General features: G+C 38.4%; 1 protein-coding gene across 3 annotated transcripts in view; it reads right to left on the bottom strand.

The window, feature by feature from the left end:
* LOC131076206 (ABC transporter F family member 5) overlaps positions 1-24,296 on the bottom strand; it is a 162,478-nt gene that overhangs the window by 49,567 nt on the left and 88,615 nt on the right. For all 3 annotated transcript variants that reach the window (XM_058013286.2, XM_058013276.2, XM_058013267.2), the window contains exons 6-8: positions 3,453-3,554; positions 3,191-3,319; positions 2,737-2,841 (exon numbers count right to left, since the gene is read on the bottom strand). In XM_058013286.2, coding sequence (XP_057869269.1) covers positions 2,737-2,841; positions 3,191-3,319; positions 3,453-3,554 — 336 coding nt within the window. The remainder of the gene's footprint in view (positions 1-2,736; positions 2,842-3,190; positions 3,320-3,452; positions 3,555-24,296) is intronic.

Below are 24,296 nucleotides of genomic sequence, written 5' to 3'. Positions count from 1 at the left end.
TTCCATTAATTTGCTCCATACTTTAATTTTCCATGATGCATAATTATGTGGAGTTAAAGGTGGAAATTTATGAGGACTCATTGCAACAAAAATGAAAGAGCATAAGGAAAGAGAGGCACAATCACACAAGACACCCCCCCCCAAATTCACTCAATCACAGAACCCCCGCAAAATGATGATTTGACACATTATACTTAGTGTGTGTAAAAAAAAATTTCAAACTGGAAAATAATTTTATTTTTTTTGAAAAAAATCCGAAAATTTCGTACCGTACCGCCCGAATTGAGCAGAAAATTTCCTCCACATCCAAAAATCGATTTTCGCCAAAATAGGTCGAATTTATACTCGATTTTTATGGAAACGGCCTCCCAGATGCATTGGTGAGGTCGAAAACGCTTTAAGATGCCTCCAAAAAATGCAATCCCTCAGATCCGAAAATAGAAGCCTTCCACGATGTCTCCAAAAACCAATCAATGAAGCCCCAATGGCTCTGATACCATGTGAGATTTTGCCAAGATCAAGGGCACAATGAAAAGTATAAAAATAGAGACAAAAGAATGACAAGAACAAACTGTATTCTCATCAATATGAAAATGATCAACTGGATTCCCAATACAATGAATATAGGCCTGCTTATATAGGCAAGGCCATATGGATGTACGAGCACACAATCATGACATGTGGCTCAATGAGAAACAAGGGTAGGTAAGAAATATTAGGGGTAGGTAGGAGAAATAATATAATATTCCACAAGAGGTGGATGACCCACCGAATGTGGAGTGTAACAACAAAACAAGACTACCAAAGGTGGAATTTCTCCTACAAGCTCTATCCCTATGTGCACACTTCCCTAAGTGTCTCAAATCCAAACTACGAAGAGATGCATTATCCTAAGTTAACTTAAGTAAAGTGTAATAATATCCATAATGAATATTTATTTACACCAACAGTAGTCATAGAAGATTACAGTAGATGTGATGATTTGAGAACATGTTATGATTCATACCATGCTAGTTTGATAATGTTGCTTTGGCTATTTATTATATGGAGGAGGTGTGCCTAATGTTTGACCCGAGTGAGCAGGAAACTTGCAAGTATTAGACAAATGTCTGGTATTTGGAGCCAAATTGGTGGCAATTCTGGAATCACTATGTTGTGAAAACCTATGAAGTGTGGTTGAGCCTTTGTGTGTGTCTTGTTTATCTTTTGCATTGCATTTAAGGTTATTTCAAAATGCATGTTTACTGTATTTGTGAATATTTAATGCTTGCATTGAAAAGGTATTATTTATGCTTTAGTAAAAATATATTTATTGCATTATTATATTGTCAGTAAAAAAGAATTTTATGAATTCAATTATACTTGAAATAAGTTTATTTACCTTTGAAATGGAAATGGTTATTCACTTGAAACAAGTTTAGTTGCCTTCGAAATGGAAATGGTTAGCAATAAGGATTAATAGTTGTTATTGCTTAACTTAATTTTCATCATTCTGGGCTGGGTGTTTATCCCACCACCCAAACTTGTGGTGCCTTCCCTTCTCTTGAATAATGGAAAATGAATTTCTTTCAAATGGGTCGCTTGGGTTGGATTTGGTGTGTTTGGGGACTGGTTTGATAATAAAAGGATTGCTGGCCTGTGTACATGCAAGGCATTGTTTTCTTCATTTTTTGCATTTGTGCAGGGAGGCATTTACAAATGTTTAAACTGCATTTTAAAAAAAAATTCCTTTCTTGCATCATGCCTACATTAAGTGGAGCATATGGCATCATTCTATATGAATGATTTAGGGTTTATTTTGTAGTTAAATCTTTTTCCTTTTTAATTTTTGAAAATAGTTATTTAGAGGCTAAGTTATGGCAATTTTTTCTAAAAGCTTAGATTCTTTAAAACTGGCAAAAACAATTGCATCAAAAGTGGTGTTGTGCGTTTTAGAATCAAACTGGAAAATCTTAAGATTTTGGAAAATTCATCTATTTTAAATGCTGAAAATTTTTAGGTTTTTTTAAGTTTTCATGTGACATCCCAATTACGGTATGCTCTCAACTTGCCCACATTTAGATCCTTTTTGGTGATCAGAAAGTGCTAGGGTTGGTGTTTTACTTTTGAAACTTTTCAAAGTGACCCACCATTCCAAACATGGATGTTACACATCCCCTAAACATTTCCAACCCAAATATTTTAACATTTTTTAAAACTTTGTTTTAACTTCCTATTTTCTGTGCTTTTTGGGCCCTTCTTGTAAAGCAAAATCTGCAATCCACCCATCATTTTTCATCCTAATGAAATATAATGCAAAAGAAACTCATAGTGTTTTCTAGAAGCATTTTCACTCATTACCATGATCCATTTAGTTTTTGTTTCTCTTATGATGTTATAGATTGTAAACTGGAGCATTGAATTATCCCTGTGCCCCCTCCCAAAAGAGTAAAGAATTTTTCTAAATATCACCACATCAAAAATGTGTATTCTCTTGATAGACGACCATAAACTCCTTAGCTTCTTGTTTAAATAGTATTTCTTAAATTAGATATATAGTTTCACAAATCCTTTGATCTCTCCATTCACGGGAGTATGTTTTTCAATATGTAACGAAGCAAATTTGTCTTTAGCATGCCATCAAGTTAATCAAGCTCAGAGATAGAAATGCATTGACTGGATTGAACTTGAGAAATGCATATGCATAATACAAAATTAAGTGAGAATGAAAAAATTGAAAATATGTCAGAAAGATACCTTGGACATCTTAGATTTGGCTTTTACTTTTGGAGCATTCATCTCAAGTTCTTCTTCTCGCTCCAGCTCTCTCTCTCTTGCTTCAAGGTTTTGTTCCAAGTAATACTGAAAAATGCAAAAGAACTTAAATTTTTAGACATTATCAGCTTCATAAATTGAGAAAACATGAGGCAACTACAATGCACATAATATCCACACTGATGTTTCGACATCATTTATATGCCAAGTTTACAAAAAATAAGTATATCTGAAAAAACATATAAAATAAAATGAGATATGTATAGACTTGAGAGTATTAAGAGAACAATGAACTAAGAACAAGGTTGCTTTATTTATGTGCAAGAGCTTATAATTTTATTCAGTTATAGCTTATTTCTTTGCCTACCATTTTTAAACAAATATAATTCCTTGAGTGAGAGACCCCAATGCACCTACTTAATCAGAAGGTACTTACATTATAATCACCAACATAATCATTGAGCATTCCATCCTTCACCTCCACAACTCTATTGACTATTTGTTTTAGAAAGTATCGATCATGAGACACAGCAATTACTGTTCCACGATACTCTCTTATCGCTTCCTGATCATTCAATTCCAGTCAATACATCAGTTACAATTGTAAATTTCTAAGTCAACATAAAATTCATGGGAAAATAAAGTTATGCATGCAGAGTGGCAGAAGGAATCTCTCAAGAGCGATTTTCATTTTTCACCTCAAGCATCTCCTTTGTTGGTATGTCAAGATGATTAGTTGGCTCATCCAGTACTAGAAGTGTTGAAGGTGTAACCATGAATTTACAAAATGCCAACCGTGCCTGAAGATTGCATTTAGACGAATCTCAGTATGCTTGTACTTATCATTTCTTTATTAATAAATTAAAATCTGAAAATAAAAATGCATAATAAAAAATTATGGAGTAACTTTGTGTATAAGTAAATGATGCATGAAAGTTTGAAACAATGTAGCAGCGATAAAAGTTACAACAAATAGATTGCAAAAAATAATACGTGTTGGATTATTGTCATTGATGTCAAAGGTGATAGTTGCTGAAGCAAATCAAAGGCAGAATTTATTCTATCCATGGCAGAAATAATACAAATAGAAGACAGAATTTATTCTATAAATGGCAAAAATAAGAGTAAACTAAGTTCCTTATTATATGCTTGCTGGCCTAGCCGACCCCTCCTTACATTGGCGCCCAAATTAAAGTTTTTAAATTGCATTCAAATAAAAATGCTTTGGGCCAACCTTCCCCATATGTGGTGCCCATTTCTATTGATACATTTTAAATAAAAGCTATTTTTTCCTGGCCAACCCCCTAGGTTTGAGCGCCCTCCTTGGGCATCCAATTCCAAACAATAAAATTAGACAAAAATATGTATGCTTTTCTTGGCTGACCTGCTTTACAAGGTGTAATTGTTGGTGAAGGGGTGCATCAGTTGGCATAAATAAGAGTTCATTTGGAGATCTTTCAATCAAGCAATTCATTGAATATCATTCCTATTCAAGGCAGATTTGAGCAGATCATATAGCAGATCTAAGGAGCATGTGTGAGCAGATATTATTGGCAAATTATTGCAGACCTTATGAACAGAAATTGTCAAAGAATATGAGCAGATTCTGAAGCGAATTATTGCAGACCTTATGAGCAGAAATTATCAAAGAATGTGAGCAGGTTCTGGAGTGCATTATTGCAGATCTATGAGCAGAAAGTATTGAAGTTAATGAGCAGATTTCAAGAAGCCTTTAGAGAACATTTGTGGAGGTGGATCAGATCCGATTCAAGAAGTAGATCAAACACTTCTTTTGGAGGTCAGTGCCTCAACTTCAAAGAGATTAGTATTTCTTGCTGAGCTGGTGCTCGGTTGTGCAGATTGGTGTCTCTAGTGGGTTGGTGCCTACAAATCATCAAAAGGGAATTGGTGTCTCCTGTGGGTTGGTGCCTACAACGATTGTAAGAAGTTCTAATACAAAAGCAATATTTTGCTGTGGTTTTCTCCCGCAAGGGTTTCCACATAAATCGTGTGTTCTTCTTGTGCATCTACTTGCTTGATCTTGCATTTGTGTGATTAAGTTTTTGAAGTACTGTTACAGTGAATTTCTTCAACCCTTCCATCGCTAATGGTATCAAAGAGCTGGCAGCCTGTGCCAGGGAATTAGCCACTTGATTCTGATGTCTGTATATAGATTTGATGTTGAAGGCTTCAAAACTCTCAATAAGGTCCAAACTCGATTTCTGTATCTGGTCAACCTTTTGTCATGGCAAACATACTGCCTCCTGATTTGTCTTATAGCTATTTCTGAGTCTCCATACACTTGCAGTATTTTTGCCTTCCTTTTGATAGCTAACAATAACCCATGAATCAAGGATTCATATTCAGCTACACTGTTGGTGCAAGGGAATTGCAATCTATGAGCGGCAAGGTAAGTTTCTCCTGTCGGGCTAATTAATTCATAGCCTGCTCCAGATCCTTGTTTGGACTTAGAACCATCGAACCTTAATGTCCATATTACGTTTCCTTGATCTTCCGTCTCTAGGTCTTCCTGGCTTTCGGTTGATGTGTCGGATAGAGTCTCATCTTCTGAGGAGCTTTCCATTTCTGAATCTTGAATTTCTTCTATAATCAATGTCTGCGGGACTCTTTTGTATACTTGTTCTAATGCAGTCTGACACAAAGCACAAGATAGTTCTGAATGGACGGCATTATGTATCCTACACCAATTCGGAAGAAGCAGATCTCGAACGGATGCCAAGTTACCAAGTTGCACACTTTGCTATATGTTTCTATGTACGAACCTTCTGAAATTTTCAAACATTCCATCATCTTCTTGGTCGGATCCTTGATCACTTTCGACGACAATTTCTGTAGATTCTATCACTTCTTGCTGACCATCTTCATCTTGTATGTTCTGTATCATCAGGACCTCACCTACTTTAGGTTTGTATGTCCCTAAATCTGATTCTAAGAACAGGACTTCATTGTCTTCCCCATACTCGGTTATCATAAGTCTCAATCTTGGAGTGTTGTCGATCTTGATTTGATTTGGGACTCCTCTCCATGGTAGCCACATATGTGCAAAATCAGTTGACACATACCCATTCAATTTTCGCGACCAATCTCTACTCAGAAGCATTCCATATGAATCAAGAATATCCACGACTGATATGTCTATGAAATTTTGAACCCTTGGGTCTGCAGCCAATTGCATATGGATATTGTTCAACTCGCCCATGACTGGAACTTCTGTCTTGTCTAGCTGAGTGACCTTTCTTTTGGTAGGAGCAGGAGTTATTCCTAGTCTTTGACAGACAGCCAGGGGCATCACATTACTGGAAGCTCCCGAATTATAGAGGCAATTGTGTAATAATTTTCCAAAAATTCTAACTGATAGCAGGAACGGGGCCGGTTCGTCTTTTCCTTGGGAAAGGACTGAGGAACCCCCACTGTGTTCTTGATGTTTCACTTCATTGACCTTTGGATTGTCATCCTTTACTAGGCCCTCCTCTTTTAAGTGATCAGTCTTGTTTGGAGATTTCCCTTTCTTGACCACATCCTTCTTAACGGCAACTTCCTTTCCTGGAAGATTCCGACTAGTGGTGAGACTTTCTTCGATGGCGGGTTGAGTTTTCTTAGTCTCGGCCCTTTTGAGTAACACTTTTCCTTCTAACATGTCTTCTTTTTTGGCTGGGAAGGTTATGGTCTGGACCATGCCTTCGTCTTGTTCAGATTGCCCTTTGTTATCGGCTTCCTCTTGGATCATATTGATGGTAGCTTGAGCTTTGTTGGCCGAGTCCTGAACATTTGACCTTACTGTACTAGACTCACTTAAGCTATTGATCACTGCATCTTTGATTTCTGAGATCTTGAGTAACTCATAGAGTGGTAGACTAACTTTAACTTTCTTGAGTTCTTCTAACACCAACGTGGCCAATCTTTTCATTTCATTGCCAATGGGAGGTGCAATATTCCTTTGTCTGTATCCTTGCGTGTGTTGTGGATATTCTGGATTGTTACTGGCTTGTGGATCCGAAGGAGTAGAGAAATTGTTCGGAGGGATCGATGTAGTTAGGGGTTCTTGATTTCTCTGATTTCTATGATAAACCCTTTGATTCACACCTCCTGAAGACTGGTGGAATACCTCCTTTATCCCTTCAACTAGGACACTATTGTTCAAAGGTGGAAAATAATACTCTGAGTCTTCAATGGGTCCATTAGCAGATTCTGGTGGGAATTGGGAACCTGGAGGTACCATCGGCCCATTGGCAGATTCTAGTGGAAACCTCCCATTTCTAGTCTGATTATCTTCTTCTTGTGAATATGTGCAACTTTCCACAATCATGGCTTGATCGTACCGCATGGTTGGGACCATTTCGTATCCTGTCGTGGGTGGATTTTCAAGTGGATCATTACTACGCATCTCTTGCTGGAATATGTCGGCTGCGATCTTGAATTCAGGACACTGTAACTCAGAATGCTGGTTTGTATTGTGGAGTGTACACCAACTGGACAAGGCCGCCTCTGCTAGAAACACTTTACTGGTAGAGTGAATTTCTTGATTCTGGGAATTTGGTGGGTTATCTAGTGGCGTCACTACATTTCCATTATTGGGAGCAGTATTCCATGGTCTCCTCTGAAAGCCTTGGTTATTATTTCCTTGATAATTATTTCTGAAACCTTGATTGTTATTTCCTTGGAAATTTTGATTGTTCGTATGTTGGCCGTGGTTGACCCTCTGCATGCTTTGGAGTTGATTGTTCTGGTTCCTTAGATGAGTTACTTCGGTTGACAGCTTCTTGACTTGTTCAATCAACTCTTTCATTTCATCCTTTTCTTCCTGTGTTCTTGATGAGTTTGTTGCGTTTTGCAAGTACACAGGTTGTGCTGGTGGAGCTTGTGAAATCGGAACTCCAGGATGAAGGACCAACTGGTTTGCCGGCTGTACGCTCGGATATGTTGCTTGTGGAATCGGATTCATAACTGGAGTCTGGTTAGCCAACGCCATTCCAACTGTTTGTATTTGATTTGGTGTCGCAACAGGTCCCATGTGTAGTAGTGGCTCAGTAATATTCTGTCCCATGTGCTTACTAACTTCAATAGCCTTTGCATACGCTACGTTTAGATCATTCGGGATAGGATGTGTCCTTACGAACATAGTAGTGAGATGGTCTAAAGCCCCGTAGTAGATTTCCCTTGGGTCCGCAATGAGATAAGGATGCCGTAACATCGTGTATGCACGGTGAAACCTGTTGTTGAAAGAAGTGATTGGCTCATGTTCTCTACTTCGGACTTCAACAAATTGTCTATACAGCTCGGCTGGTGTGGTTGGTATACCAAACTCTGCAATAAATGCATCTTTCATCACGTCCCAAGTCCTGATCGACCCTGTAGGCAAGTGAATAAACCAGAAGTATGCTTCTTCTCCTAATGAGTAGGGAAAAAGTCTACATGCTACATCTCCATATTCGATTCGTCTGTTACGAAGGTGGTCTTCGAACATCTTGATATGATCCTCCGCTGTGCGATTGAAATCACTGACATTGAATTTTGAACAGAAGTGTTCTGGATTCTTTGGCATATCGTGATAGACTGCAAATTCCAATGGCGATGGGTTGTTGATTAGCCAAGTAGCACCGTTAAGCACATGAGGAGGAGGAGGAGGAGCATTGTGAGCCATCGTACTTCTTGAGGCTTGGAAGCTTGACAAGAGGTTGGATGAACTAGCCTGGCTTGTTTTTTGAGAAATTGCCTGGATACTTGATTGGATCGCTGCTTGTACTTGTTCTTGAAGAGACGGAGCTTGTGATGACTCAAGAGATTCCTCTAGTCTTAGTTCAAATTCCTTGGGAGTGTCTTCTCTTTTGACTCGCTTCGACTTTGAAGTAAACTGAAGCTCGCCCAGATTCTTTACGCTTGGTGTTGACCTCAATATCTTTTGATGTTTCTCGGGCGAGAAAGAACCAATGCGATCCAGCGTGAAGTTTTGTCTTGCGGAGATTATTGTAGGTTCCTTTGATTTCGAAGCTCTCTAGCTGCGACTCTTTGGTGTTCTTCAGCCCTATCTTCTTCTTGTTCCAAGATGATTCTCACTCCGTTATACTCAGCTTCACTTCTCCTTACGTTCCACGCTAGGTGATTCAATCCTAAGACAATATCCTCTTGAATGTTGCCTATCTCCAAATTAGGTTGCACTACTTGATTCAATCCCTCATGTGGCAACACCATCGTGATTCATGATCATATTTGAAAAGTATTCCTCTTTAAATCTTCGGATTTCGAATGTTCAGGCCCTCCTAGCGCCAATTCTGTTGACGTGTATTTTGTACACAATCATACACTGAATAAAATACCCAAGGGTACCTTATCCTCTCTTGAATAAAGTCTCTGATTGCTGAAGATGTCGCAAAAAAGGATCAATCAGGGTGACTCCAATGTTCTTTTATGTAGGGTCTCTACATGTGGATAAGCACCAGTGGTCGTTGTGATTGCTGTTTCATCAAGGGGCCTTACGTATCCGAATTGCAGGAACAAGATTTCCTAAACTAACAAGTTCTCAAAAAGATCAAAAGGGTAAGGTTTGCAAGGGATAAATTCTAATCTAATCCTAAGAATGACTCGATGTAGGCTTAGACTTGGCAGGATTCGACCAATTTCAATATTGCCATGAAATAACAACTCAACTGAAATTGATGCGATCTTCTAAGGTAACAAATGATCTTTCAATTCATCAAAGATCATGGACACTACCACAAAGGCACATATCCAAAGTTCAATGACTATTGAAGGTTTAAGTAATTAAGTAATTCAAGTCTCTCCAGTTGACCACACAAGGCGTTCCCACAATTAGTAAGAAGCTAGTGGTTTGGAACGTGAATCTCACCAAAGATCAAGCCCAACACTTAGTCCTTCAAACTTAAATACTACTTGGACTGAGAATGATTCAAGAAAGCAAACAACCATGAAGATAGCCACAAGAATTGCAATAAAACACCATAACTTCAATATTTTATTGATCTCAAAGCCAAAATAGACAACAATTGTTTGAAATTCTTTCTTCAAACTCAATCTTGCTACAAAATAACTTTCTTCTCTGCAAATAGCTCTAATCTTCTAACTATTTCTTATTGCTAACTGTTTCTAATTACAAAATGAAAAGGAGTGAGGGTATATATAGCATCCTCAATTACAATGAACGGCTCAGATCAAAAAGAAGATCAATGGCCAAGATTATGACACCTAAACCCTAATTAGGGTTTATTACAAATAGCCCCCTTTTTATTGAACAATATTAAATGCATAGCCAAATATTTAATTTGGCACAAAAATCTAGGAGACATAGACCAATGACAATTAAGGTGCCACATCATCTATAACAACCTTTCTTCTAGAATCTTATTTCCCTTCCAATGCTCTTTTTTAGTATATGCAATGAATCTAGACACGATTCCTTCGATCTCAGCAATTGGAATCTAGGGAAGATTCCTCATTCGTTCCTCCAAGTGGATGACCTGATCGAAAGCCTTGAGAAGAGCAGTGTCCCATCCAGGTTCAAGTTCTTTAGTTTTCTCAATCAGGAGCATGGTAGCAAACATCTGATCCCGTTGCTCATCTGTAATAACATTCTCATCTTTGCAAAAGATGACCTTGACTCTTTCTTCTAATTCTTGTAAATCCACATCCGTCTCAACTTCGATCCTCCTGCCAAGAATAGTACATAATACTTCAAACACCTTGTCCTGGATCGGATGGATAATCTCTTCAACTTGATTGCATTTGTTACTGATGTCCTCAAAAAGAACTTCCTTCATCTGGAGTAAAGTTGACCATTGGAGTAAACTATGGGGTCCTCCATCCATTATCTTTTCTTGTGCTAGGATCTTTCTTGATGTTTGTCTGATTACTTGCAGGACAAGAATGATAACATCCTTAGTATGAGCGAAAGCAGCTATCGTTATCATTAGGTTGTGGATGATCTCAAGAACCTAGATAGCTCGGTGGATGGTCTGCATCATTCTTGTTGCAAATTCAACAGCAACTGAATGGGATTTGTCAATCCAAGAGCTCATAAGCTGGACCAAACTCTTGACTCTCTCTACCTCACCAACTAATTCAATGGGAAGTGCCTGCACAGGAGATACTACTGGATCCTGACGTCCCAAAGGCTGATTGAGATGGCTAAAGTAGCCTCTCCATGCACCGACCTCTCGCTCAAGCTTTCTATTCTTTTCCATTTCTTCTCTAAGCTTATCTTTTAGTGCCTCAAACGAATCGGTTGCCTCATCCAGTGTCTGTTCGGCTGTAAGTGGACCAAGCTCAAATGTTTCTACATCATATTCCTCTGCGAGGATCTCACCTTCATATTTGTCCACCGCTGGTGTAGCTATCTACAACTTCCTGGATCCTATCTCATCTCTGATCATCTTGGACATCTTAGTGGCCTTCCTCTTTTCTGTCACTTCCTGAGAATTTCCAACAAGGCTTTCTAAATCAATCACATTATCTTCGTCCTCGATCACAATTACCCTTGTTAATCTCTCCTTCAACCAATCTGGAATGGCAGATCTTGTTTCTCTAACTTGTATCTCTTTAGGCAATGTCTCTTCTTCTCGGAGAGGAGATGTCACTTCATCACCATCGTTGTCTTCATGTAGCTCATTGACTTGGAGAGATCGACTTGATGAACGTTGGGGTGCCTGTCCTTCTTCATTTTTATCATTCTGTACCATTGATTCCATAGATTCCTCCACTTCAAGTGTCCTCTTCTCTTGTCGAGAAGATGTGTCGGATGAACGATCTCGATTGGCCTCTTGCTTCTTCTTGGAGGATTCCTTTTTCTCAGGTCTCTCTTTTCTCTTTGAGCCTCTAGGATGAGGATTGCCTTCACTTACGCTTCGAAGGTTGCCTTCGCTCGTGCTTCTGGGATGAGGATTACCTTCGCTTACACTTGCTCCTCCTTCCCCTGGTCTTTCCTCCAAAGTAAAAGTCATAGATAGGTTCTGCTCTCTTAACTTTTGATGTTGCACATCAACCCATCTGCGAGTACAAGACAAAACTGGAGCCATCAAAGCATCTAGATCCAAAATCTCAAGTTCATTCCAATCTATCCTCACTGCTTTTCTTTCTCGGTCATAAGATGATTGGAGATGTCTGCCACTGTCCTGAGCTTGGTCGGCCACTCTGTAAATTTTGCATTTCCTGATGAAGTCTAAAGGCAATCTGGAATGCATTTTCCTTTTTACTTCAAAATCATCTGAGAGATTCATCCAAAAGTCCTCTACCTGACATTCATGTTTGTACTTTCTACCGACTGTCTCCTCTATATACCCATAAGGATCAAAACTCTCTCTCAAGGCAAAGAATTAAAATGAATATAAGGCCAACTCCCTTTCTGCGTCATCCATGGCTAGAGCATTAGGGCATACCTCAACTGAATTTCCTAGTATGATAGGCACAGAAACTCCATTTCCATGCCTGTGTCTGAATGCCTTCGCATATGCTGCCAACTGTCTAGTTACCTCAAGTAGCACTATCTTGTCTGTCGGATATCTCGGCAACATGTAGGGAGGTGAAGGACACCCATGAACTCTAATATATGTAAATTTCTGAAATTGGATGAACCAAGCACCATACCTCTTTACAAGCTCTTGTGCATCTTGAGATAGTCGATTGTGAATCCCGCCTTGCAATGTCCTGGTGATGTTCATTGTGAAGGTATCATTGACTAACTTGTAGTCACTTCCTGGTGGATGATGCAAATGAACATAGGAATCACAAACTCTGACTTCCCCGGGCCCTCTTCCGATCACTCCTCTGTGAGGTAGTCCTGCATATTCAAAACTCCTGATCAAGGCATACATGATGTACGAGCTCATGTGGAATGACTTGGTAGCCTTCAGTCTTCTTAACTGCACGTCCAAGCAATGGCTAATCATTCTAGCCCAATGAATTGTTCCTTTTCCTTGAACTATCACTTGGATGAAATAGAACATCCACGTCTCAAAATAGAAGCCCCTGTGACTCGGTTGAGTAATGTTATCAAATCTCTGTACTCCTCCTGAAAGTCGATCCTATGTGGTGTGTTTGGAATCTTGCTCAGGCGAGGACGACTCTTGAGTAACCAATTCTTGTTGATGATGCTCAAGCAAGTGTCTGGATCATCTTCGTACATGGACCTGGCTCCTTCTAAGCTTTTATAAATCATATCTCTGTGCTCCGAAAGATGGAGAGCCTCACTTATAGCCTCCTCTGAAAGGTAAGCCAAAGTGTTTCCCTCCTTGGACACGATCGATCTGGACTGTGGGTCATAATGGCGAGCACACTCGATCATCAACTCATGGCACTAGATTGCTGGAGGGAAGCCGGCCGCCTTGATAATGCCACTTTCAATTATTCTCCTTGCGACAGGTGATGGCTTGCCAATGTAAGGGACCTCTCGAAACTTCTTCACACTGAAGTTTCCCAAGTTGGTATCTCCAATGTTGCTCCACTTCGACACGATCTTGGTCTCCAATTCTTCATTCTTCTGATCTTCCTTCATGAGGGCTGGACGACTGGTGGATGCTCCTGCCTTTGGGGTCGCCATCGTGATACCTCTCTTGAGAACTAACTCTAAAAAAGATGCAAAATTAGGAAATTCGCTAGGCAAAATGAAGATCGAAGTCTTCTAGCAAAATGCGCCTTCTTTATTAACTTCACCACCTCTTAGTTTTAATGCCTTGAGGAAAATTCGCTCCAACTCTAGCCTCCAACAAAGTTCGCACTCTTCCTTGGACCAGATTTCGCACTCCTTTATTGCCTCTCCAAATCACATATGAATGAATGATTAAATGATGGTTTAAAAATGCTTCAAAATACCTCTCTTATATAAGCGCTCACCATTATACTCTCCCATAGGCCGACTTTTGGAAATAAGGCCAATAATAAACAAAATTTAAATAAAGGAGAGGCCGACTTTTGTAAAAACATTAAAATAGTATCCCCAAGCGCCCCAATATTAAATTTAATAACAATTAATTTAAATGCCTTTGCAATTAAAATTTCGATTTTTTAAAAGGCTAAATTAATTATTAAATGCCTTATGCGAACTTATTAAATGCCAATTTTAATTAAAATATTTCAAGTTTTTTAGCGAATTTGGCAATTTAATGCAATTTGAAGGATATTGGCGTCCAAGCATGGGAAGAACAATGAATATCAACCTCATCACTCTGGTCCCTTGGAGAGGGACAGGAGCGCCCATGCATTTTAACCTTGTATTTCTTGTTTTTCACGTTCAAAGTCCCATCTTGGTCGTCCAAAATAGCATTTTAATTGGGAACCTTGAGCTTAATTCATTCCTTTTGTGGAAAGAGTGTGCCTTAAAGTACTTTCACCCTGGTCCCTTGGTGAGGGACAGGAGCGAACTTGTCTTTTATCCTTGATCCTTGTCTCTTTAATCGCCAATTCATGTTACAGGGCAAGTGATGATTTCATTGATTTCATCCATCCATTCCATACATGCTTAACTTGTCCTTTGCAAGGCAAACTCGATATTCTAGGGATTTTCGCCCTGGTCCCTTGGTGAGGGACAGGAGCGAACTTTACCTTTTGCCTTCGATCTGTCTCTTTAATTGCCAAATCGAGTTGCGAGGTAGGCAATGATCTTTATTGTTTGCTTCATGCATGTCCAATTCGCTTTCTCGAGATTAAATGAGCTCCTCCAAGGATTATCGCCCTGGTCCTCCAGTGAAGGACAGGAGCGAATTTCATACTTGAGCCAAAAATTGTCAATTCTTGTGGATGTTTCCTTGTCCATCATTTTCCAAAAGGCGTTTCTCATTTCGTAAAACCTTGCCTTGGCGTGATTCTGGAGGGAGATGCTTGATTTTATAGAAATCGCCCTGGTCCTCCAGTGAAGGACAGGAGCGGACTTTACCCTATGGCACAAATCCTCAATCATATCAATATCAAATTATCTCCGAGGCGTAAAACGTTGTTCCTTATTCCATCTTGAGTCTTGCAAACGGAAGTAGCACTCAAAATGTTAGGCAATCAGGCAAATTTGAAGATTTCGCTCTGGTCCCTTGGAGAGGGACAGGAGCGCCTTAGCCCATTTTCATTGAATTTGGTGGTCTTTGTTACCTTGTTCTTCCTTAAAGCATTCCAAATATCATCTCCATCATGTGCCTTGGCTTGGATTCGACCAAACTTGGAAGGGAAGTCTTGATAATACATTTTTCGCCCTGGTCCCTGGGAGAGGGACAAGAGCGCCTTGGCCAAAATAGGCTCCACTTGCGTTTTGCAATCTTCCAAAATTATCTTCAATGGAGCGATTACGCCTTCCTTTACTCATCCCAAACGTAAAACTTGCTTCATTTTTGCCAAAAACTTGTCTTGAGGGAAAATCGCTCTGGTCCCTTGGAGAGGGACAGGAGCTTCCTTTGAAATTCGCCTTGGTCCCTGAGAGAGGGACAGGAGCGCCTTAGCCAATTTGGATCGATTTTCTCCATTGTGGTCCATTCAAGTTATATTCAATGAGCAAAACGTACTTTCCTTGATCTCTTCCAAATCGCGAAATCATTTAAATCTTACAAGGATAAGGCAAACTTGGGATTCAAGCTCCGGTCCTTCAGTGAGGGACAGGAGCGATTTTGTCATTTTAGCATATTTCCTTGTTTGCCAATTACTCAAATTATATTCAATGGACAAAACATGCCCTCCTTGATCTCTTCCAATCAAAAAATTGTCTTGGTCCTGCAAGGACAGTGCAACTTTGAAAAACAAGCTCCGGTCCTTCAGTGAGGGACAGGAGCGATTTTGGTCCTTAAGGTCAAATCCTCATAATTTTCATCTCAAATTTCCCTTGCTGGGGAAGATACCATCATTTCGCAAGTTATGAACAAAAGTCCAAATCCAAAAAATGTCCAAGAAGGTGTGTTTGAGGAAAATCGCTCTGGTCCCTGGGTGAGGGACAGGAGCGAACTTGTCTTGTTAGGCCCAAAGTTCAATCTTTCGCTGCCAACGACCAAGTCTGGATACTCCTTTATGCTTACTTCATCCTTCATTGCGTCCTTATTCTGTCTGTTCGATCAAATGAGGCCCAAAACGATCTAGATGAGCCATTTCGCCCTAGTCCTTCAGTGAAGGACAGGAGCAATTTGGCTTTAAACCTTAAAAACTTGTCATTTTTGAGTCTTCAAAATCTTCAAAACCTTCAATTCACGTCCAATTGCATCCCTTGGCGACCCTGCACAAAACAATTAAAACAAGTCAATAACCAAGATGCATAAAATATCACTTTCGCCCTGGTGCCTGAGAGAGGGACAGGGGCGATTTTGCCCTTATAAGCCAAAATATCAAAAATTAGGTCTTCAAATCACTTCATCATGCAGGGTTAGGCCGTCCTCAAGTCCAGGAATCGGTTACCTTGGTTCCAAAATTTGGTCAAATTTACCTAGACAAAATGTATAATTTAATCATTAAAATGCTAACCCTTAGGCCTAACTTGAATTTGCCCTCAAAATCCAGACTGGACCCATCCTGAGACACACTTGACTTCCTGGCAGGCTCATCTTATTTCAAAATTGCAATCTACGCGAGGATGCTTAACAATCTTTCAAAATTTGATTGGACTTCGGCTTAAAAAAAATCAAAAGGAAACTCCTAAGGCTTAACCCTAATCCAAATGACTCACTCACTTACTCAAAACCCTAAAAGCAAAGAGAAGAACAGGCAAAACCGAGCAAAAAAAAGAGGGGGTCCCCATTCTAATGGGGCGATGTGTGAAATGGGCACAACAAGATCCAAAGATAACAACCAATATAGAAATTGATATCAGCAAGCAAAACTTCAAAATAAAGGTACATTTATTTCAGCTTCCTCAAGAATCCATCAACAGTCTTCTTAAAAATCCTAGATCATAGATCCAGATGGGGTTTATCAGAGAAGTCAAGCATATTGGAAATAAAAATGAAAAATATAAGCAACTACAAAACTTTAGTTTCCTTTACTGCAAGTGGCAGTTTATGAACTTCCCATGATGACAAAAATTCTGAGAGAAAGGAGGCTTACAAAGTATTATATGGACCAAAAGCTTTGCTAATTCAAAACAGGTTTTCAGGTAAAAGTCCCTAGGTTGGTGTCTTTGCATCTTCCTTCTAACTAGTACTCCTATCAGTTAGAAATGCTTGTGTGTTTTGGGGGTCCCTTTGTCTTGTGGTTATTACTATTATACAGAAAGATTAGAGAGGGAAACCTTATAAGGTTTTACATGCACCAAAAGCTTTGCTAGTTCAAAACAGGTTATGGGATGAATATCCGTGGGTTGATGTGTTTGTATCTTACATCTAACTAGTACTACAATTAGATAGAGGTGCTTGTGTATTTTGTGGGTCCACTTGTCATGTGGTTATTACCATTATACATGTAAGATAAGATTAAAGAAGAAATGACTATTCATGAAAATTGATCATCAAATGACAAATACATAACACACTGCTCGAAAATCCTTCAAAGCTAAGATTTATTAAAAGTTGACCATGGCAGCTCCAATGAATTGTTAAAAGGATGAGTATTTGAATTGAGATTATCCTACTTTGACAACAATTATGAGAAAAGAGACAATTATAAGGCATCACAATTGTGATACAAGAGAGGCTTACAAAGTTTTGAGTCATTAAATACAAGCTTTGAGGTGAAAATCCCTCCCAAAGTTGATTTGTTGGCATCTTCCTTCAGATTGGGACTAACATTTCTGCTGGACAAAGGTTGAAGAAGAAATGTCCACTCATGGAAATCGGTAACCAAAGAGCACCAGAGAGCTGACTTAATACACATGATTAAAAATCCCACAAAAATAAAAATTTAATCAGAGTATTTGATTATGAAAGCTTCCTATGGCTTGCAAACAAAAGATTTTCCTTGTGAAGTACTAGCATAAAACAACAACCATCAAAATAAAAAGAATATTAACATTGAGCCACGAAGACATGTCCCCACCACCCCCAAAAACCCCGCATTTCCAAAACAAGGACGTCTTCAAGAGGTGAGGACTTGGAGGAAATGTTCCCACACCACTCTATCTGGATGGCGATTTGTCCTCGGGACTCCAAGGAGTCCCCTAACCGTCCCAAGGACTTCCAATTCTTATTATTGGTTCACTCCCAAAGTTCCAAAACTTTGCCCACCATTGTTAATGTCAAATTTCAATGCAACCATTCTCATGCTTTTAATGTTTATTAGTGTACACTTTACATAGTGTGGCAAAGTTTCATTTACAATTCTTATACTTATTCCCTGTCATCCCAAAACTTAGGCCTTGGTGCCCTTGTCCCTGAAACCCGTCCCACTATCCCAAAACTACATGGAATAAAGAACATTAAGTGCCATCATAGCACCCTTAATAGTAACAACCTTCAAATAATTAGTGATAGTGAAAAGAAGGATGAAAACCCATCACTAAAAAATGTATGAAACTATTTGGGTAGAAAATGGTCAAAACAAAAAAGATTTTTTGGTTCGATATTTTCCACCTATCATGCATGATGTTGTAAGCCATGATTGTATACAAGTATTCGCAAGACACACGAGTACTCACGCAGGGAAGGAGTCGACGAATTAATCACCTATTTACTCACTGCTGATTTTTTCTCAAAACTCGTGGCATATTTTCTAGAAAAATATGTGATTTTTCATCAAAAATTGCCAAAAAACCGCTCAATAACCTATAAAACCAATTCGCGATTTTTTGAAGGATTTTTTTTTTCAACACAAAAAAAGCATGCACAACAAAGGGAGGACACAATGATGGCATGTGAGGATTTGCATCTAAGATTTCTTATGGTTATTGGATGCAACACGCGACAGAGATAGGCCACATCATCATGGTGTGGGTTTTCATCCAGGTTTGAAATCTATTAACCACTCCAGACTCCTTCAAAGTTTAAACTATTTAAAATACATTAAATGTTAATACTCAATCAATAAAAAAAATGTTGCTATCTCTTACTACTATTAAATGCGAAAACTTGGTCGATACTTGATAATATTCATCGCTCCTTCTAACTATTTGAAATTTATACAAATGTTAAAACTCTTGCGTCCTAATGTTAGATTATTTGTGAGAGTGCACAATCTTTATCTCTATTTGTGATCTCCACCACAATCTTTATTTCTATTTCAAATCTAATATTCTTTATTTGTCTTATTTGGAAACCATGGAATGAAAGCATGTCTTATTGGTTTTATAGAATTTAACCTTGAAACACATCAATAGTTGTGGTGTTTGCCAAATTGCCATATTCAGTCTTTTCTAAACACCTATAATCCTGGCCACAAGCCGTTTTATCCTAAGTAGCTTGAAATCTAGCTATTCTAGCAACCAAAATTACCCCATAATTTTTTATCATTCTTTAAATTTTACAGTTTATATTTATCATTGTCTTTTGGAAACTCTAGAAACTTAGATATATTCAACTTTTAAGTTAATCATATTTTAAAGGTTAGGTTTTTTGTTTTTCCAGCAAGCATATCATCTTATTATTTTTTTTGTTTTGTTTGAGTCTTGACTACAAATTTCTTACGAGGCATGTAATCACCAAAGGTCCCTCCTATCCATCCTTCAAGCTCTAATTGTCTTTTATGGTCTTTTAATATGCACTTCATCATCTCCAAGCTTCATTGAGGGATTCTTTCCTCACAAGGCTATCTACACTTGTACTATACTTATATGCAAGTGTACATGGGGGCACATCCCCAAAGTTTTTTGCCAATGTCCCCATACCGAGGACGTCTTTGGGACAAGGGATGACTTGGGAACATTTCATAGTCCCCAAAATTTGCCAAAATGTCAAGGACATTTCCAAAACGGGGGGCAGCTCTAGGGCAGAGTGGGGATTGTTGGATGTTCCTATGATGCATTAGGAATGTCTAATACATCTCCCAACCGTCCCGAGGACAGTCGGCCATCCCCTTTTTTCCAGCACTCAAAAAACAAAAAAAAGGCCCATCTTTAAAAAAAATCATTTTTAAATTTTACATAAAAATAATTTATCTAGGAAACTATATATTCATTGTAGCAAATGCAATAACAAGAATAACAATTCCTTGGTCATGGACATCGAGCTTTCCTGAACAACAATCCAGCAAAATACAATATTGTTGATTGAGAACAATTTTAGAGTCTAGAGGCAAGAATCTACACAAACGTGAATAAATTAAAAAGGCATCCACAGATGCATTTTGGAACCCTATAATATGGTAAGAATGAATTAGTACAAACATAAGAATGGTGTTAATAAAAGGTACAAAATGCCAAAGACATCCTAACGAACATAAAAGAAAATAGACAAGCTTAAAGAACAAAGATATGTCAAACAAAAGATAATGACAAACAGAAAAAATATTAGCCCTAGTAGAATGGGAATAATTTCCATCATTAAATTCCATGCGTCCTAAACAACTTGATAGAATTGTCAGCTGCAAAAATAGCATCCATAACTTCATGCGACATAACATTAGATCTCACTCATGTGACAAAACAAATGTATTTATTTTTATAATTTTGCAACCCCTGAAGGGACAGCAATACAAAGAAGGGGCAATGAAGCTTGGGATGTAACCCCTAAGTGTACCAACTTGGATGCAACTGTTGATGATATAGTTAGAGTCACTTTGAATGATGATGATGAGATACCTACAACTGATGGAGCTAGTGGGAGTGGCACTTGTTTGGGTTCAAATGATTTTGAATGAACTTGGAGCAAATGATGATGATCTTGATCTAGATCTTTTTGATGATTGATGAGCATTGAAGATAGAAGACAATTATTATTTTTGATTGTCACTTTTGTAACTGTAATGATTTTCATTTGAATTGTGAACCTAGACATATATGAATCTATGATACATTGATATATATTATATCGCATGAGTATGTGACATAATATGATATTATTGAAATTTTGAACTATCAATTAAATTGGCATTTGGCATTGATCAATGATGAAGTACTATACTATTAAATGTATTTAGATTTGTAATTTTGTATATTTCTTTAAGTTTTTGCATCTGAAATATATATATATATGTATATACGAACGAACCCAACCCGCGAACCCAAAAGGCAAAAACTTTTTGCCCAAACCTAGGAACCGGGTTTGCATCCTCGAACCCACTCCCGAACTTGAACTAGTAACTTAGATGTCCATATAACGGATCATGCTCAATATAGGCTAAATAAAACTGAGGAGATAGTTAGTACAATCCAAACAAATGTCATCTAGGATCATTTTCTTAACCTTTTATATCCTTGTAGTGCTAGATTACCTCCACATGGTCCAATTAGGGTTGCTTACCATGTTAGATAGTGCCTCACAAACCTTCAGAAGTCGTCTCAACACAATTGTGTTGGAGGTAAAATGGGTCTCAACAACCTATTTCAAAATCAAAATAATAAAAAGTTAAAATGAAAAAGTTAACTAAAGTAAAACATATTTTATTAAACTTACCTTCAACAGCTCCTATCTTGAGAATTGTCTAAATATGCCTTGTGACATATGGTGGTTGGTGAACATTTGGATCTCTTTGGCATCAAAATACACATGTTTGATCCACTCATCTTTGTTGTCAATTTTTTGTAGCATTAGGTTGAGGGACTAGATAACACAAAATGTCCAAAAAATGTGTAAATAACACTCCTCAACCAATAACCCAATAGACCTACAGTTTTGGGCATTGTCTATTATAACTTGCATAACATTTTGTGGGCTCACTTCCTCAATGGCTTGGCAAAGAATGTTAGCATTAATGCATCGTCCTTCACCTATTCTTCAAAATCCACTGCTTTCAAAAACATTGCCCCTTTAGGGGAGACTACAATAACATTGATTAATGGGTGACTCTTGGATCTTTCCATCCGTTAGATATGATAAACACTCTTGTTTCAACCCATGAATCCTTTATGGGCTTTAAGGAGTCCTCTACATGTTTCACCTCTCTGTCCAATAAGGTAGTACACACCTCATAACTTAGGCCCTTGTACCCCTTTATAGCCTCATTAATTGATCTCATCATTTGTTGTCAATAAGGTGAGTGAACAACATTGAATGCCAATCCATTAGCATAGACACATCTAGATACATCTTGATCGAAAATCTGTAATATCCCTAATAAATTTTTTTTATTTTTGCAATAAGATTTATAAAGCAAACACAATAACTCATTAAGGTTAGAGAAATAATCCAGAATAACTGAAAGGAACCCTTCCACCTTTTGTTCATCTAGAGCCCAATCTGGTAGGGTGAGAGCATACGGTGTTCCGGGGATCGTTAGCACCATAAACCAACTGAAAGTTGAATAGAATAATGGGCGGCAAGCCAGCCCCTTCCGCTTATCAAACAAGTAAACAAGAAACTTGGCGGTAAACCAGCCAAGAGGACAACACACCAAGACACAAATCACTCAACCGCAATGTTTCACCAAGACTGAATCACCTCAAAGCTCAACTCGACCACTTCTTTAGTGGAAGGAACATTACAAACATAAAATCACTCAACCACTTACTCAGTGGGAGGACTGACCTTCATAACTGAATTACAGAGCAAATAGGCGACTAAGCCAGCCTCTTCCACTTATGCAGTGGGCAAGCAGCACCAGAAACGGTTAGTAGTACTACTACTTAACCTTACAAGATAGAAGGAGAAGATTAGAGATGACATCCAATACAGATTACAGTGAATAACAACCATCAAAATAACTCAAATAAGCCACTACTGCTGAACTGAAAATCTGAAGTCAATACACATAACTATTCTCAACCGGCAATACCAAAATGATCATAACTCACTCAAACGAAGACTAAAACACACCAAATCAAATGCAAATGGAAGATATAACCTGGACGATGATTCTAGAACACTGAAACTGCAATCTAGACACCTCCAAACAGTAGCACGCATCCCAATGCACCTTTGGAATGGTACAGCCAGCTAGGTGGTACGATTTGCTCTTAAAATTCCATCTCTCCAAACCAGCAGCTATGAATTTGTAGACAATATCGCCTCTGTACCACGATTTGATAGAGCCAATACCCAGAATGATTGGTTCACTCGACCAGGAGGTATGAATGAAATTCAGTTTCAGCAACTCCGCGATCAACAGCAAGAAAACACTCCAAAACCACACAAAATCACTCCACAATCTGCAAAACACTCTATAACAACTCTGGAAATACAAGAAACGCAGCTAGGTACTATCTCCCAAGTACGAAACTGAGACTTAGCTAGGAAGCCACACTTCGAAGCTCATATTTCAATCGCCAAACCGGCAACATAACAATGCAATTTCATAAGATACCAAATGAGAGGCCAAGCACTTGTATTTATAGATTTTTCCCTGTGAAATTCAATTGTAATTGCTCCCAAATTCACCCAAATCTCATTGCATTTCATTTCGCTATCACATGGCGTCCAATTTACATTTCATTTCATTACCAAAGTGGGCACCCAAGTTGTATTTAATCAATAATTAGACAAGTTCGAACTTGCCTAAGTCCTCAAACAATAACTTAAGGCATTCTTCAAATTTCAACGCCTAACTTAGGAAAATAACAATATAGATGGTAGATAAATATTTTCCCCTAAGTTGCCCACAATACAAATAATCAGTAATAAAAATAATTAAATATTAAACCTTAGGATAAGGAATTAATATTTAATTAAATAACTTATAACTTAATATTTAATTAAATAACTTATAACTCCAATACTGATCAATACCAAAATCAAGGATGAAGTTGTGCGATGAAGACCACTGAACTGTGTTGAGTCAGGACCCTGTCCGAGGCTGCTAAAAATAGAAATGCTCAACACAGCCACTTACTAAAAATAGTAAGTCAAGAAATACTGCTCAGAAAAACATGATCTTCGCACCCAAAGAAAGAGCTCGGAAAGCTCAGTAGAACTGCAATCCAAATAGCCAAACCCTAACTTACTAAAAATAGTAAGTTCTTACTTCACCAAATAATCAAATGCATGTTATGCCACCCTAGAGTTCATGGAAAACCCAAAAGGAAACCATAAGAAGAACTGAAGAGTTCCCTCATGACAAACCATAGAAAGCTCGTGCAGAACTCAACAAAAGTTGGAAACCCTAATTCTCCTTTCCAAATAGTCTACGGGTCTCTGGAATAGGCCAATGGACCATTGAATGCACATCATTGAGAAGGGGACATTACAGTCTGCCCTCCACAAAATTGCTTGTCCTCAAGCAACTGAAAGGCTGGATGCATTAAAATTTCTTCATTTTCCCAAGTAGCATCCTCAGCTGGCAAATTCTTCCACTTGATCAAGTACTCCTTGATCACTCTTCTCAAAGAATGCTCCCTAAAATCAAGGATAGCTTCAAGAATCAAAACTAACTCTCCCTCCTCATCAAGCGGAGGTAACTCTACTGAAGCAACAACATTATGTCCAAGTGCCTTCTTAAGGCAAGACACATGAAATACATTATGAATCCTGCTGCTCGCCGGAAGTTCCAACTCATATGCCACTTCTCCAATTCTCCTATTGACTCTGAAAAGT

Source organism: Cryptomeria japonica, chromosome 10 (assembly GCF_030272615.1).
Source record: "Cryptomeria japonica chromosome 10, Sugi_1.0, whole genome shotgun sequence".
In the NCBI taxonomy this organism is placed as follows: domain Eukaryota; kingdom Viridiplantae; phylum Streptophyta; class Pinopsida; order Cupressales; family Cupressaceae; genus Cryptomeria; species Cryptomeria japonica.
Note: the sequence above shows the minus strand (reverse complement) of the source record. Positions and strands in the feature narration are given on the sequence as shown.